Source organism: Bufo gargarizans, chromosome 2 (genome assembly GCF_014858855.1).
Source record: "Bufo gargarizans isolate SCDJY-AF-19 chromosome 2, ASM1485885v1, whole genome shotgun sequence".
Lineage (NCBI taxonomy): Eukaryota > Metazoa > Chordata > Amphibia > Anura > Bufonidae > Bufo > Bufo gargarizans.
In genome coordinates this window covers 111,690,017-111,707,345 of record NC_058081.1, presented here as the reverse complement: position 1 = coordinate 111,707,345, position 17,329 = coordinate 111,690,017, and the positions used below count along the sequence as shown (strand labels likewise).

At 45.2% G+C, this 17,329-nt stretch overlaps 1 protein-coding gene across 4 annotated transcripts in view; it reads left to right on the top strand.

Moving 5' to 3' along the window:
- Positions 1-16,936, top strand: part of ASB7 (ankyrin repeat and SOCS box containing 7) — a 36,493-nt gene extending 19,557 nt beyond the window's left edge. For all 4 annotated transcript variants that reach the window (XM_044283185.1, XM_044283188.1, XM_044283186.1 and 1 more), the window contains exons 5-6: positions 5,293-5,898; positions 14,865-16,936. In XM_044283185.1, coding sequence (XP_044139120.1) covers positions 5,293-5,898; positions 14,865-15,004 — 746 coding nt within the window. In that variant the 3' untranslated portion in view covers positions 15,005-16,936. The remainder of the gene's footprint in view (positions 1-5,292; positions 5,899-14,864) is intronic.
- The last annotated feature ends 393 nt before the right edge of the window (positions 16,937-17,329 follow it).

The following is a 17,329-nucleotide window of genomic DNA, read 5'->3' as shown; positions in this document are numbered from 1 at the left end:
CCCCCGCCGATCAGCTGTTTTGAGAAGGCCACGGAGCTCCTGGGAGTGCTGTGGCCTTCTAACTGTCCTTACCAAGTACAGCGCTGTACATTGTCTAGCTTTTCCTAGGCTATGTGACCGATGAACATGTCGTGGCCTAGGAAAGGCAGAGTAGGCCACTTCGCCCACAGGTGGACCACTGCCTTCTCAAACAGCTGATCAACTGGGGTCTCGGATGTTGAACCCCCACCGATCAGATACTGACAAACCTTTCCAGAGGATAGGTCAATAGTAAAAAAAAAAAAAACCTCTTTAATTCCTGAGGAATTTGACCTTGTGAAATGGATTTATGCTACGGTATGTATTTTACTGGCAGAAAAAAATAATTGGCAACACGTTCCCTTTAACAGTGAGTTTCCTGGTGACTGACTCGCTTTAACATACTACCACATGTTCAGTTTGTCCATTTAATAAAAATCTTCAGCACATGTATTTTATTTATTGATTTATTTTTAAAGTCTGAAGGTTTTCATTAGTGCTACAGAATAATTTATGTGGAGTACAATTTCAAAGCAGTCTGATGTAATTCAGCTTTTTTGCCAGGAGATGGCAGCATATCCTATAATGTATAAACTGCAGCAGATGCATCAGCACCTAGAGACCTCAGTGATCCAGGGGAAGCACTGCATCTCTGAAGGAGCTATACAATAATGCCTCCGGGTGGGGATTCAGTGAGTTCTTTTGCGCTCAGAAGTTATTGTTACTTATCTATAAAAGTAGCTCATATTTCCATCTACATTACATTCAGCTTGATGATTTTTGTACTTGCAGTAGATGGTGTACGCATTATATGTTTGGACAGGCCTTCCCAGAGGTGCATTTTTATGTGTTCTCCAGTTTGAAGGACCTGCCTCAGCAGAAATTGGTGGTATCCTGCTGGGACATGGCACCAGTGTCCAGTTGGCGTCAACGGCTTCTGAACTGTGTCCAGTTTGCTTCTGTTACTAAAAGCTTTTTTGATTTATACATTTTGCTAAAGTGTGTCCATGCAGCAGAAAGCTGGGCCATGCACAGACCACTGTTCTGTAATGTACGTGGTCAGCGTGTAGCACGAGCATACAGGACAGCGCTCAGGTTAGTACGCCTTTGATCACGCACTGTTTGAACTATTTTAATGGCTTTTGATAAGACCTTGTAACCACCCAATTAATACCGTCCGTATAATCTGTACATAAGGATTACTGTGAGCAAATAAATCCGTGTGTAGAGCAAGGCTAACGTCACAGTGATGTCAGTTCGCTGACATCCGCATTTCTCGGATTTGGTTGCCAGAGATGGTGTTTTTCTAGCTTGTGGTTTCTGGTGGGAAAGTGATGTCCTTGTGTATTTTAATTCCAACAGTAATTGGAACCATCCAGAGGGCTGGGGTCAGGAATATAGAAGATTTATTAGAGAAGGTTCAGTGCCCTAGGATTACTTGTCTTTATTAAAGGTGCTCCTGAATGTACATGATCATGGCCGACACTAGAGTGAAGCAAGCAGCAGCCACTTGTAGTATGGAGTCTGGACAGACGTACGGTGGCGTCGTGCAGCGTTTCTGCTGGCAGACAGTGTGCAGTTACTGCGGCTTGTCTGGTTATAAAGTAGGGTCTCCTCTTTAGGATCCGTGGGGAGCAAATGTAGAGCATCTATCCCTGCGAGGACTTAAACCAGATCCATGACGTTGCAATTATCCCAGTGAGCATCACGTAATGCATTTTTTCTCCTGTGGTGGCGCTGCAGGTAATTGTGCACTTGCTGCCAGGTTTCCCAGCAGGTTACAGCTTGATCCCTAGGGTTCCCAGTAGCAAGACCTTCTGTGACCAGCTTATTGTCAGTGACCCTTCCATCAAAAAATAATTGTCTTAAATGGGTATTTTTTTTATAGTATATCAGTAAAACCTGCCATAAAATTGTTCCCTGAGCGTTCGACCACTAGGCTCCCCACCAACACCAAGGATTTAGAGCAACCCCCCCACATGCACACTTGCAGGCTGGGAGTTCTATTTTTGCATTCGTTCGGTTGCGGCCTCCCAGTGTGGCTGGTCACAAGTAGCCCGTGGCTGCATGATTCTGTCATAAAACTGCGCTGCTGTGCGTGGGCTTGACCGTTAGTCATAGGTCCCTATCTTAGACCAAGCCTGTTGGAAAGGTTAAAGGGGTATTCCAGTTGGTACAAGTTATCCTCTATCCACAGGATAGGGTATAACTTTAAGATCGGTAGGGGACCTCCACAGATTATGAGAACAGAGTCCCTGTACCCCCTGCAGCTCTATCTCCGGAACGCCCCTAGAAATGAATGGAGCGGCCGCGCACGTGCGACTGGCCTCTCCGGTCGTTTTAGGGGAGCTGCAGCAGTATGGGCCCCCCATTCTCGTGATCGGTGTTGGTTCCAGCAGTAGGACCCCCACCGATCTTAAAGGGGTTGTCCAAGGTATTTTTATTGATGATCTATCCTCGGGATAGGTTATTTAATATCCGATCGTCAGAAGTCTGACACCCGGCACCCCTGCCAATCAGTTGGCGTGGCGTGTGCAGTGCCAGTGCTGCCTTCTCTTTATTGTATACCTGCTCATCGTTGCATCCGCAGCGGTGAGCAGGTGTAATTACGCCGAAGTCGTTCCATTCACTTCAATGGGACAGTTCGTTCATATTAAAGTGTATTGAAACAGGCCTCCCATTGAAGTGAATGGGACAGCTTCTTGTAATTACACCTTCTCACCGCTGCGGTTGCAACGGCGAGCAGGTAAGGCTACTTTTACCAGAGGATCTCAAAACCGGAGCAAAAGTTGGATTTTATACATCCAGATGCATCTGTTTCGTTTGGATGCGGTTGTATTATACCGAAACTAAACAAACCGTATTATTTTTAATCCCCAAAAAAAACTGATCTAGCACCATTGACTACTTTTCGTGCTGGATCCGGTTTGTTCAGTTTCGGTTTAATACAACCACAAAAAACTAAACAAACCGGAACGGAATGCATCCTGATCTGGTTTGTTCTGTTTTGTCCGCATTGACAATGAATAGGGACAAAACGGAAGCATTTTCCTCCGGTTTTGAGATCCTTTGCCAGATCTCAAAACAAGAATGTAAAGCTCGTATTTAAAAGTAGCCTTAAAGGGGTTTTGCCATCACAGACAATAAGGGCACATTGCTAGGATATGCCCCCATTGTCTGATAGGAGCGTGTCCCACCACTGAGACCCGCACCTACACGGAGAACAGAGCTGGGAAAGTAGTGCAGGGCGCACTGCTCGTGCGCAGCCGCCCTCCCTTCATTTCTATGGGGCCGCCGAACATAGCAGAGCGCTGGCTCGGTTATTTCCGTCGTCCCTATAGAAATGAATGGGAGCGGGGGCTGCGCAGCCACAACTCTCCCGCTCTGTTCTCTTTGTCCACCTCTGGGCCCCGCACCTATCAGACTATGGGGGCCTATTCTAGCGATATGCCCCCACTGTCTGTGATGGGAATGCCGCTTTAACAATGAACAGAAGGCAGCGCTGGCACGGCACGCAGCCTTCTTTTCAACCAGCTTTTCAGCGGGGGTGCTGGGTGTCGGACCCCTGCCGATCTGATATCGATGACCCCTTTGTATAGGGGATAACTTGTACCAAACAGAATACCCCTTTAAATCCTCTTGACAGTGCCATATTGGAAATCCAAGAGCTCCTTGGTATGACCCGCTCTGCTGCCACTGCGGATTGCAAGGCTGTGTACTTCTTCATAGGCACCTGTTGGTGAGGTGTGTGGCCAAAAAGCCCAGAGATGAAAGGGTTGCCACCTTTTCCCAGGTAGTGTAAGGGCAGAATGGGGCCTGGTGCTGGTTATAATAAAGTTTAGGCAATGAATAGCTGCTGTGAGTTACCACTCTGGTGAGTGGCAGATTTGCCCTGGTCTTTGGTTGCACATTGTGCCAGGTGGTATTTTGTTCTTGCATCTCCCTTGCCCGTCTTTGATGTGCCCCATTCATTCTTGTGCCTCTGCGGCTTTGATTCCATGACATTGCCTTTGAGCACAGGTACCTGATGAACGTGTTCCAGAAATAATGTCTCTTCAAACAGCCCAGTAATCAAACAAGAGTCAGAGGAAGGCAGATTTCCATTACACTCTTCCTGTCCCTTCACTTCCATTTACATTAACTGCAGGGGCACGCTCCCCGCACACTGGACACAGTGTACCAGAAGACCCTTAAATAATGTATGTTGTATTGCTTGGAAGGGCGACAAGCCACAGAGGAGCGTGTTACCTAAATTCCGTACACCAGTCGTGCCAGACCACAGGAAATCCAATGATCGGCAGATGTTCCGACACATGCTTTCTCTTAGCAAGGACATGAAGCGCAGAAGACTTGGAGGCAACAGAGGGCACAGCGGGCTGCGTCTAATAGGACTGCTGATATGGAGGAGGATGCATCGATAGCTTCCCAGTATACTGCAGGAGGAAAGAAATTACTCTCATCACACACACACACACACACACGAACTTTACAGATGTATATTGTAGTGTACTGTATATAAAGGTTTTCCATTTATGTTGCACATTTTCTGTCGCCCTTTTTAATGCATAGACTGAAATTTTCAGCAAATCCACAGTAAGGCTTCGTTCACATTTCCGTCAAGCAGATGGACAGCCTGCTGGATTCTCTAGTTCACCACCAGATCCCCATTGACTGCAGTGAGGTCCGGCGGTGATCTGGCCACTTTCCAGAATAAATGCAACGTTTTTTTTTTTTTTGTCCAGCTGACAGACGGCTTTTGTGCCGGACGGAGATGTGAACGAGGCCTAAAAGCCATGTAATTGTTGCTGATTTTGTCATGCATTTATCGCAAACTCAATGTCAGATTTTTTTCTTCTTCTCCGTTTACGTCCTGTGCATGTACTCTTACCACAGGGATGGGCAGGCATGTTCATAGATGCTTGACCAAACACCACCTACATTAACACGCTTGGGCAGTATATATTCCTAGGCAAGATTTATAGGTGGCCCCTATACTTGCTTCTCTGAGGGGTAGGTATTGCACATGGTAATAACGTCACTTTCATACAGCGGTAGTATCCTTATGACTTCTCTTCTTGGACCTCCCATGGTTCTGCTCGACCAACAATACCTATGCCATTGTGCTTTTTAATTAGGATTTTCTAAATGCAGTATATGTTTGCAGACGGATTATGACGGTGTTGTTGCAGTATAGTTACCGCTATGTAAAAATCCACTCGTCGATGGTTGAAATGTCATATGAACATTGGGTAACCTCATTGTTTTCTGTTTCAGCGGATCCTACAGTGAAGGACCTGATTGGAGGCTTCACCGCATTGCACTATGCTGCCATGCACGGACGGGCTCGGATTGCACGCCTTCTGCTGGAGTCAGAGCACCGCAGTGACATCATTAACGCCAAGAGCAATGACGGCTGGACGCCCCTTCATGTGGCTGCACACTATGGCAGAGACTCCTTTGTCACTCTGCTTTTGGAGTTCAAGGCCGAGGTTGACCCTTTAAGTGACAAGGGTACGACTCCCTTGCAACTTGCCATCATTCGGGAAAGATCCAGCTGCGTGAAGATCCTACTGGACCATAATGCCAATATCGATATTCAAAACGGGTTCTTGCTACGCTATGCCGTGCTGAAAAGTAACCATTCTTACTGTCGCATGTTTCTCCAAAGAGGTGCTGATACGAACTTAGGGCGACTAGAGGATGGACAGACCCCTCTTCACATTTCAGCCCTCCGGGATGATGTTCTATGCGCCCGGATGTTGTACAATTATGGTGCAGACACGAACACTAGGAACTATGAGGGTCAGACCCCACTAGATGTATCACTAAGCATCTCAGAAACTAGTCGGCCCTGTCTGGATTTCCTACAGGAAGTACGAAGTAAGTAACCACGTCCAATTGTGTCCAAGTGTAACGTCTATTTCCAATTGATGTCTGTTGGCACGTCCTCACATGCCCATCCTGAGACTAACATCATTTGTGTATCACCTCATATCACACGTCCTGCAATTTCGTTCCGCATTTTGCGAAACGGAATTGCGAACCCATTCATTTCTATGGGGCAGCACGATGTGCTGCCCCGATACGGAATTGCGGACCCGCACTTCAGGGTCCGCAATTCTGTTCCCGAAAAAAAAATAGAACATGTCCTATTCTTGTCCGCAATTGCGGACAAGAATAGGCATATTCTATTAGTGGCGGCGATGTGCGGTCCGCAAAATGTGGAACGCACATTACCGTTGTCCGTGTTTTGCGGATCCGCAAAACATGTTACGGATGTGTGAATGGAGCCTAATAATAATCTTTATGTAGCACCAACATTTTCCGCTCTGCTTGCTGTCTCTGTATGGAGAGCCATTTATTTACCGTGAAACCTCAGTGAAATGACCATCCAAAATTCCACTCGAAAGTGGTCTTCCAGAAGGTTGGTCCTCTCAAAGAAGTTGGCCAGCATGCATAATGTAGGATGGAACTTTAAAGCAGTCTGGATAAGGGGTGGTCTTTTAGAATGGCTTCACTGTATCATGTTTTATGTATACTAAATATTGAAGGGAACCTGTCACCTCAAAAATGCATCTACACCCTCCAGCAGTACCTCATAGTAGCCCACAGCCTGTTAATTATCATATATTTCATCCTGTTGTCCGATGCTGAGTAAGTTAAAAAAACGCGGTTTTATTCTCCATCAGTGCTATAGTGCCGGCCTGCTTGAAGTCAAGGTAACCACGCGCCCTAACTGTCCCCTATTGCCTGAGAGTGACGGCCTGCAGTGCGGCTGTGATTCCCCAAGTCTAGCGCATGCGCATTGCGGCGATGTAACCCGGATAACAGCGGCAGCAGGAGATGGGATAGCGCATTAGTACAGAGCGCACTGCGCATGCGTGAGACTTGGTGAATCGCAGCCGCACTGCAGGCTGCCACTCTCAGGCAAGAGGGGATGGTTAGGGCGCGTGGTTACCTTGACTTCAAGCTGGCCAGCACTATAGCGCTGATGGAGAATAAAACTTTGTTTTTTAAGCTTGCGCAGCATCGGACAACAGGATGGAATATATGATAATTAACAGGCTGTGGGCTACTATGAGGTACTGCTGGAGGGTGTAGATGCATTTTTGAGGTGACAGGTTCCCTTTAATTTGTTCTGGGATGACCACATTGTAAGTTGAAACCATTGTAACTAGAGTTTAGAACCACTGCGGAAACCTAGTAATTGGTTTTGAAGCCCCAAAATGTCATACCAGGGTAAGAGAAAGTGAAGATGTAAGAAAAATAAGCAGATAACTAGGGCTACTTTCACTCTAGCGTTAAAATTTTCCGGTATTGAGTTCCGGCCTAGGGGCTCAATACCGGGAAAAAAACGCATCAGTTTTATCCCAATGCATTCTGAATAAAAAGCAATCCGTTCAGTATGCATCAGGATGTCTTCCGTTCTGTCCCATTTACGGTATTTGGCCGGAGAAAATACCGCAGCATGCCGGATCCGGTACCAAGTGTTCATGAAATTGCCGCATTGACGGATCCGGTTTTCCGGTCTTCGCATTTGCTGACCTTTAAAGATGTGAAAATAAATAAATACTGGATCCATTTTTCCGGATGACACTGGAGAGACGGATCTAGTATTTCAATGCATTTGTCATCCGGATCCAGAAACAAATGATTTCCGTTTGCATACGGATTTCTGGATCCGGCAGGCAGTTCCGGCAATGGATCTGCCTGCTGGATTCTTCTAATGCTAGTGTGAAAGTACCCCAAGACAGATGAAGGAAGTCTTTACATATAGCAGTCAGGAGCAGATGCTGGAAGCTGTAAATCACTTTGTATGGTGAGGACAGGAGCTTCTTCAGGGTCCTGTACAGTACACGGCGTACCAGCAGAATAAAATGGAGCTGCCCTCAGGAGCAGCTCATCCGGCTACAGGCAGGGGGCAGTACAGGACATGTAGTACCATGATCGATGCAGGTGGTTTACCAAGAACTGGCCATGTTGATTGGTTAGATCTAAGGCATTGTATGATCAGTCTAGTTTAATATGACGGGTCAGGAAAGACCATTGCATGTTAAATATTGTATCCTCAGGTACCAGTGTATTCCGACGCTTACACAGTATAGCATTGCAATGATGTAATATAGACCTGTGTGAGCGGCACATTAGGAGGACATGTTTTTAGCTTCCGTACACTGACTGCAAGCAGACATGTTGAGAGTGGTAAGAAATGGAATATTAAAGGGAACCTGTCATCAGGTTTTTCCCTATGCAGCAAATGGCATGTTGCTGCTATTCACATTGCGCAGTTTTCAAAAAACCGTAAAGCCCTTTTCCTGAAACAAAAAGTAGTATTTTAGTCTGACCTGCGGTCCGTGTGGGAACAGGAGTCCCGGGGGCGTATGGCTGGATTCGCCAAGTCATGGAGTCTCTGCCGCCAGCCCACCCGTTATTTACATTCCTTTAAGTTCCTGGTGTTGGCACTAGCTCGCCCGAAATATCGTGCCTGGAACACTGTGTACTTCCTCCTCGCTTGAGACGTGCCATGAGCTGAGGTGTATATACTGACCCCCTTCCCCCCCCACAGTAGCGCCGCCACCTTCTCACAGCTTTCCTTAGGCCACGTGACATCACATTCACCAGTCACGTGGCCTAGGAGCAGTTCAGCCCCATTGAAGTGAATGAGGCTAAGCCGCTATACAATGTACGGTGGTGTGCTGCAATAAGGCTGCGGCTGTGAGCGCCGGTGCCTTCTCAAACAGCTGATCGGCGGTGGGCCCGGGTGTCAGACCCCCACTGATCGGGTACTGAGAATACATAATCGGTAATAGAAGTCTTTGAAAACCCCTTTAATATTTTACTATTCAATGACTATGTACATGAGACCAGACAATGCAGCAGGGTAAATGCATATCGGGCTCTGTTCACACTGCAGCTGGGCGCTGCAAGAATAACATGTGAAAAGAAGCCAAGTGGAGCAATGTCAGACCTATACCCATCTGAAGGTCAATGCGATCCTATTTTGCACTAGATCCAGTCAAAGCAGACGTAGCCCAGTTGGTAATGGAAGCTACGATGTCGGTGTGAACAGAGCCTCCAACCTGCGAACAATTCATAAAACTGGTAAAACAGAGATGCAGATGCCAGACTGCTGCAGAAACCGCATTATCCAGGACAGTTTGTTGGTCACTTTAGTACTATATCACTAGTGCTGGACGTGCCAGGTTACGTCAAGTCGTCTTCTGTAGTCATACTTGCTGAAAGCTTGACACCGGAGGAATGTTTCCTTTTAGGATTTGTCTATCCAGCAGATGTCATTGTAGTCCCCATCTGTGGGAACAGCTCTTCAGCCATGCAGTGTATTATGTAACGTTTAGCTTGTGCTGAGCCTTGTAGTTCCACATTATCTGTTAAACGACCTATACAGTAGATATCCATATAGGTCTATATTCGGTTTGTCATGGGAGGATCTGGTGATCGAAATGTTGCTGTATTATGTGTCGTGTGCGCACCGTAGATGTGTTCTCCATAGCTCCCAGCAATCAGTATTCAGGCCCATTCTGGCTGTATTTGATTTAGCGGCACCGGCCCCAGATCTGTGCATTACTAGGAGACCAAACGTGCATGTCTAACCGCTAAGAGGAGGGGGATTAAGTGCTTATACTTGTGAGGGTCTGTGCTTGTGCGAGCCATTAAATGAAGCACGTCACTTAGCTCGCAGCGTGCCAGGACTGTTCAAAGGAGCGGCCCTTGTTAGCATTAAATCTTCATAAGTTTGCTTTAATGGGGGAATATAAATCTTTCCCAAAGACTCTGGCCGCTCCAACGAGGATTGAGTGCTGACCCTCAGAATGAAATGTCTTTGAAGAACAGAGGGGGCAAGAAAACAACAAAAAAATAAAAAAGTGCCTGAAGATGATGAACATCTTGGATAAGATCAGAGAGCAATGGGAATAGCACAGGATAATGAGCCTGAGGTAATTTACTGTAGAAACACATAGGCTCATTATTAATGTATTTCTGCCACTCAGCGGCTTTCTATAGGGAGAATACTAACGATTTAACTCTGTCCTTACCTAACTTTGTGACAGAGATTGCTACAAAATACAGTAAACTTCCATTAATCCAGCATTAAAGGGGTTGTTCACCTTTGTATAGCTCTTTTCTACAGACCCTACAGCGTGGCCGTACCTACCTGATCCCTACCGCTGGGTTCCAGCTCTGTTGCCGCTCCGCCTGCTCTGCAGGTTCCAGGTCTTCCTGGGTCCATAGCCAGTTTGACGTGGGTCTTGTTACCGCTACTGCAAATGACTGGCCGCAACTGTGGCATGTCATCCATGTGGCACATCACCGAACCATGTGCTGCATGGGTGACAGGTGATTACTGCGGCCAGTCATTACTGCAGCTATTGACGTAGGAAGACCTGGGATCTGCAGAGCTGGTGGGGCATGGAAGAAGCCAGAAACCAGTGGTAGGGATCAGGTAAGTATGATTACCACCACAGGTCTGGCCGAGCTGTGAGGTCTGTTAAAAAAGCTTATAAAAAGGTAAAAAAAACTTTTTAAAAGGGTTATCCCACAAAAAGTATGGACCAGCCATCCACCAGATAGGTGACAACCTCCTGGCGCCCATTCTGACATGTACTATTTGGCCACCACTGGTGGACATTATAAATGATAGTAGCCAGCCTCATCTGATGTTCAAGCAGCAGCTTGTCCCGGCACAGGTAGAGCGCAGTACAGGAGAGAGGCGCTACTAGACAGCCAATCAGCACTTCAGTAAGGATTGAGCCCCCTGATTGGCTTAATCACCAAGAAAAGAGGCCATTGGTTGAGTATTCTAAGGATCCCTCACCCACAGTTGTGATATACAATCCCAAATTCCCGTGCCTCAGGTGTACACCTCTAAGCTTGCTATAAATTATTTCCAATCTTCCTTATGAAAGAAGAAGACATCTTGGAAAGCTCATTTACAAGCCCCCTTCATCCCAAAGCCCAGAGGCCAAAATTACAGCCACTTTTTCTTCACAAACTCTGCACATTCAGTTTTGGTTCTAGTAGGGGAAGGAGCTAAGTGGCTACCAGGCCTCTCTGAGGAAATTGGTTAAAATTCAGCCTGTCCGTTTCTAGTTTACCCGGAGTAGAGATTTTTAGGGATAGTTGTGGATTCTAATGAAATCTGTGAGATCTTTCTACAAATGTCTAATGCAGGGATCAGCAACCTCCAGCTATTGCGAAACTACAACTCCCAACATGCACACTTGGGTGGCTGTTCTTGGAACTCCCATAAAATTGAATGGAGCAGCTGCTGTGCCATAGGCAGACTAGACTGGTTGGGCTTTCGATTTCTGGCTAAGGCCTGACCTGACCGCTCCTCGCTTCTTGACGTGCTTTACCTTGTGATAATAGACATTTATTAAGGAATTGCTTTATCTGCCATTAGTATAAGGTCATCAGAGGTAACACTTTTTCATGTCTGTGCCAAGAAGACCTTGTACAGAAATATTTTTGAGGAACGCTGGCATAGTGGAATTACTCCTGTATCGTGTATTCTCCCCGGCCCAGATGTCATGAGTGTGGGTCCTGAAGTTAATCTGTCACAGATTACATTACATCCTCCATCACAATAGAGTAACGTGAAGAGAGAGCCCACATCTGTGTGCAGGATTGAGAGGACCCACATGCTTCACAAACACTGCCAGATGTCCAGCAGCCTGCCAGTAAATGGGGTTGCCCCATTCATGGGTGCGGGGCCCCTCTCAGTGGAAGGTGTTTTGCGTGTTAATTTTCATGGAGGCTCTGCTTCTCTGCAGGAAATCCCAGCCACACAGCTTCCCTGTGTGCGTAGTGCCAGCCCAGGGATGGTTATCCATGGGAAGTTTTCCTCTGGCACCTGCTATGTTGTACCAGATCCTATCCCGCATATTAGTGAGAAATGCACGGGTGACCTCATACTTGTTACTGAAAACAAGTCATAAATTCTAGTTCAGCGCTGAGTTGTCATGGAAAGTTATGCCATTCTGCCCAAAGATTAGTTTGCATTGTATAAGTCCCAGACTTATGTAATTCTGCTCCCTCTTCATATGGTGGGGGTATCCGGCAGACAACAATTGATTTTAAACCCCCTGGTTTACAACTCGGCTTATTCGTATGTCACATCATGAACTGAACCTTTGCTGTAGATATGGGCTCTTCATGGAGAATCAAGGCCCCAGAACACCAAGGGAGCCATCCATAAGAAAGTGTCTCAGCCAGTAGAAGTGGTGCAAGAAATGGAAGCTGATGTGAAGTGAGCAATTTCCATGGCGTTTTCTAGATTAGACAGGAGGCGAGTTTCTAAGTACGGTATTATTTATCTTATCAGAGAAAAATGCCTCTTTCTTCCTCTAGCAGCTCACTTCTCCTCACCATCTCCATAGATTGCTTCTCACTCTCTGAACCTCCTCCCTTCTCCCATAGACTTCCATGGGCATATGTTTTCTGATCTTTTAGTGCGCTGACAGCCCGTCTGGCCTCTGAAGGCAGATGTAGGCTACTTTCACATGTGCGTTTTTGCTGGATTCGTCATGGATCAGCAAAAACGCTTCCGTCGTAACACAACTGTCTGCATCCGTTATGAACGAATCCGGTTGCATTCTCTCTAAAATAGCAATGGTGGATCCGTCTCTAAAACTATTGTAAGTCAATGGGGGACGGGTCTGTTTTCTTTTGTCAGAGAAAATGGATCTGTCGTCATTGACCTATATTGTGATTCATGACGTATCCCTCTTGCTCCGCATCCCAGGGTGCACTCAGAAACGCTGCTTGCAGTGCTTTTGTGTGCGTCGTGGGAACGCAATGAAATGGAGCGGAATGTATTCTGGTGCACTCCGTTTCGTTCAGTTCAGTTTTGTCTCCATTGACAATGAATGGGGTCAAAACCGAAGCGTTTTCCTCTGGTATTAAGATCCTATGACAGCTCTCAATAGTGGAAAGGGAAAACGTTGGTGTGAGAGTAGCCTTAGCAGATACTGTTAGATCAGGAGGGGGAGAGTGGCATTTTCTTCTGATAAGTTATATTACAAAGTTTCTTTTATTCACCTGCACTATTAATTTATGGAAAGTTTAGTGACAACCCAGTTTGTCAGGATAGGGAAATTGTGCTGACAATGTTCATTTCTAGAATATCCTGGCACAACATTTAGCAAATTATACAAATGATTGATCCTAAAGGACAGTGAGCAGTTTTATCCTCTATTAGGCCAGTTTCACACTAGCACTTCAGATCCGTCCGGCTGTTCCAGATCTCTGCATTATGGAGCAACTGTCTCTTCTGGCCGATTCTCGCCATATTTGCTTGAATGTGGCCAGATCTCCTCAGGTCCCCATTGTAGTTAATGGGACTGGACCGAGACTTACAAACTTCCAGCAATGCTGAGATATCCGTCCGGCTATTCCCTGCCGGAACAGCCGTCCAAATCTGAAGCGCTAGTGGGAACTGGGATCCTCCGAACTGTACATATGTTTTCCTAGTGTATATTTCCTAGTAGTGAATCAGCATGTACCCCGACAGAGATTTATCAGTACTGGGAGTCACCAGTGACCTTTCCTCCTGTTACTGGTTTTCTCGTATTTGCTTTCATTCATCTTGAAGAATGACTAAGTGCAGACACTCCTCCTAGGGAACCTTGCACTGTTCCTGACTTTGGCTTTTAGAACTTACTGGATGTAATAACAAAGGCTTAAGCCTGGAAGATGCAATTTGTTCCTGGTAAATACTCCAGTATGCAAGGCGGAAGGACTGACCAGAATGAGATTGCGCAGTCATCTGGCGATAGTAGGTATCAAAGGGTTAAAAATAGTCAGAGACTACAGACTGACTCTCCTAGCAGTCACCACTTTCCTGCCAGGTCTGTAAGTGTCTACCAATGACACGTGATGGGCTCAAGCCTCTGCTGCAGAAAGGGACCAATTCTGCCGTACTGTGGAATTATACTCGACTGCTGACAAATATGCACTTTTGGAAAATGAATCAGGAACAGCTGGAGAACTTAATGTGATGGAGTTAAGATTTTACAAAGTATAGGCCATCTCGAACCCTCCAGCGAACTCTGATGCGGCCATCAATGGCATACAATGCTGTTCCATGATGAAAGAAGATTCTGCCTTGGTACTGATGATGGCCGCATCAGGGTTTGCAGGAGGGATAACGACATCAAGGCGTCAATACCCTTGCGTCAATTTTTTTTTAAAATTTCTAGGCAGAATAACAGGAACAACACAACTCTAAATTCTAATAAAAGATGCCCAGGATTTATTTAATATAGAACACACAGATTTAAAGGGGCTGTCCCATCTCATACATTGGCGCATAACCACACGTGTGTTGCCCGGCAATTTTAATAATGATAGTCTGTGGTGTCGCACTGCGACATACTGCGACACGACAGTAGCAAAAAAAATCTAACCGTTTGCTGTGTTCTAGTTTCCTTTGGCTAATATTATCTGTTTAAAGATCAGAATCCATGTTGGACGAGTTCTCATATAGAAGCTCTGTTGTGGGTTTTATCACAATCTTGGGTTCAAAAACTTGCAATGTGACAAATATACAACAATATAGAACAGTGTACATGTCATGCCTCCTGACTGGTATAATAGACCTGCTGATGGTGCAGGCCACGTGTATTGTTTTACTTCTGCAGGCTGATCTTGGAGGTAAGTGGACAGCGTGGCTCCTTCCCAGGCGTCGTTCTGCTATTTTCTCACCAGTAACTTTTTTTTTTTTTTACATGCTGTTGGCTGATGAACTTTTCCAGCAGTTTTTGCATTTTACGATGGCACACACATTACCGGCGATAACCCACTGCTATTTTTTCCTTTGTTTGCAGGGCAACCCCGATATTTGCAGGATTTATGCCGGATCAAAATACGCTACTGTATTGGACTGCAGAACCTCAAGCTACTGGACGAGCTCCCCATTGCCAGGGTTATGAAGGACTACCTGAAACACAAGTTTGATGACATCTAAGTGTGGTTGCTCAGTAGAAGAGACTTGCCCAGTAATGCTAAGTGTCAATATTCCAGACGTGGGTTAGGCTGTTGTCTTGCACAAGTATATCCTATGCAATTTCTGATGTGGGGCGGAGTCAGAAGGCAGGTATACACTTTTATTTTATCATTTCCCTAAAAAGATTGTCCCGAAAAGTCTTAATATTTTGGGATCCAGGTTTTGCGGTCCATTCTTTCAGTTTCACTTAAATAATTACTTTATACACTTTTTTTTTTTTTTTTTTTAAATAAATGCCTCTTTAATTTATTTCTTTCCTTTCCTACTTGACACAGAGCAGATTTGATCACAATCGGGGTACACTAGGTTCCCCTTGTTTCTGAAATAGCCTACGATACATCTTCGCTGATTGGTGTTTCGGTTGTCAGTGCACTGACAACCGATCATATTACTAAAACTGGATTCTACAAGTGCAAATACTATACACCTTTAGCTGCCCTTACACGGTAGAGTCCTTGGCCTCTGTAGGATCTGCTGACACCTTAAAGGGAAAGTCTAAGATCATAAGATTTGCTCAAAGGCAGGCAAAGTGATAAAATAACAAAAGAACCAATAATCATCACCTGTTAGGTCCTCCAGTGCCGAGACCACTGAGCCTATTAGTGATTGGCTGCGCGGTCACATGGTAGACAGGTATGTCACCTCTGCAGCCAAGTAAACCAAGACCAGCAGGAAGCACCAGAGAGGTGGCACTGGAGCATTGAGAATCTAACAGGTAACTATTGATTTGTTTTGTTTTATCACTTAGCCTTCTTTTACCTATTTTTCTGATGTCAGACAACCCCCTTAATATATATGTCCACTGACAGGACCCTTCCCCTATACCACTGATTTGCGGAGCTCTTGGACCTTCTCGTTCGTCTGTCTTTCCTCCTTAAGTAGAACATTCATGTTACAGGTGGGATTGTTGCCTGCCGAATAATTTTCTAGTATGTATGGGTGGCCTAAAGGAAATGATCACTTTTGAGCACATTTTTTGCAACCGTTTACATCTATATAAAATGATAAGTGACTACAAATACTTTGCTTTACTTATCATATACTGGTTTTATTTACTTGCCGCTTTCCACTCTATTCAAGCTAATGTCCTATTTTAGCTGGCTCTGTTCATTCCCGTCCATTTATAGACCATTGCTACAGATTTTAGATCCATAAAACGCAGGCAACAGATGTGATGATCCCAGTGTTTCAATCTTAAGCCATCACTACTTGTTTCTCAGCATTGTAGGGATGTTTCCTACTTTGGAAAATAACTCTATTTTTGCATCTGAGATATAAAGAAAAGTTTGAAACAAAGTAATCCAATAAATGATCATGTCGTGCATTTGGTTTCTCGGCCCTGAGCCATTGTATAGTATACACGGGACGTAAACCAGAGATCAGTGCATTGTGGCCATTAGAGGGGAGCAGATGGGTCACATGTCTGATAGCGGAGTGCAGATAAGCCGCTGTCTGTTTCCAAGGGCAACCAGCTGAGTTTTGTAAGCAGCTATGTATTCGAATGGAGAGGGGTGGGCATGCACCAACTTAAAACCAATGCAAAATAAATAAAGCAAAGTAGCAGTATACTAAATTCTGACGTAGCCAAATGATCAGCCCCTGGAGAATCCCCCTTCCCCCATATCCAGTACTGTCTTTTCATGAGAATTTGATTCCACAGCTCTTTCTAAAAAGTTTTCTATGTGAATGATGCTGCAGAACAAAGCAACTTGGTTACGTAATTCTTGTTCTTTTATTCCCATGCTGTGAAATATATAAATGAATATATATTTTTTGTTTAACCCTTTTAGGCAGCATTATGTTTGCAGTTAAACATACTTTTCTCCCTCGGCTCTGTGACTTTATTTTCTTTCATGTGTATGGTGCTATGGTGTCTTATTTATAATTAATAAAAGTCACATTTTGAGAAAGTCTGCTGTTTGTGTTTTTTTTTTTAACTACTGGTTGTGGTGCTTAGTGGTCAGTGATTGATTTATAAAGGGTGTTATTGTTTAATCCTCATTCACACGTCCGTGTTCAGATCCGTGAGCAGGTGGTCAGTGATGAATCGGTGAAGCTGTCCGTGAAAGATCCATGTTGGGTCCGTGTGTCCGTTTTTTGCTGTCTGTGTTGCATCCGTGTTTCACAGACACTGAACAGTTGAATTTTTTTTTTTCCAAATAATCTCTTCTTAATGATCCTTTAAACGCAGATGGCATCCGTGGTTTTCATAGACCCATAGACTGTAATGGACGTGATGGATCTGTGAACACGGACAAAATAGAGCATGCATCCGTGCTAAAAAAA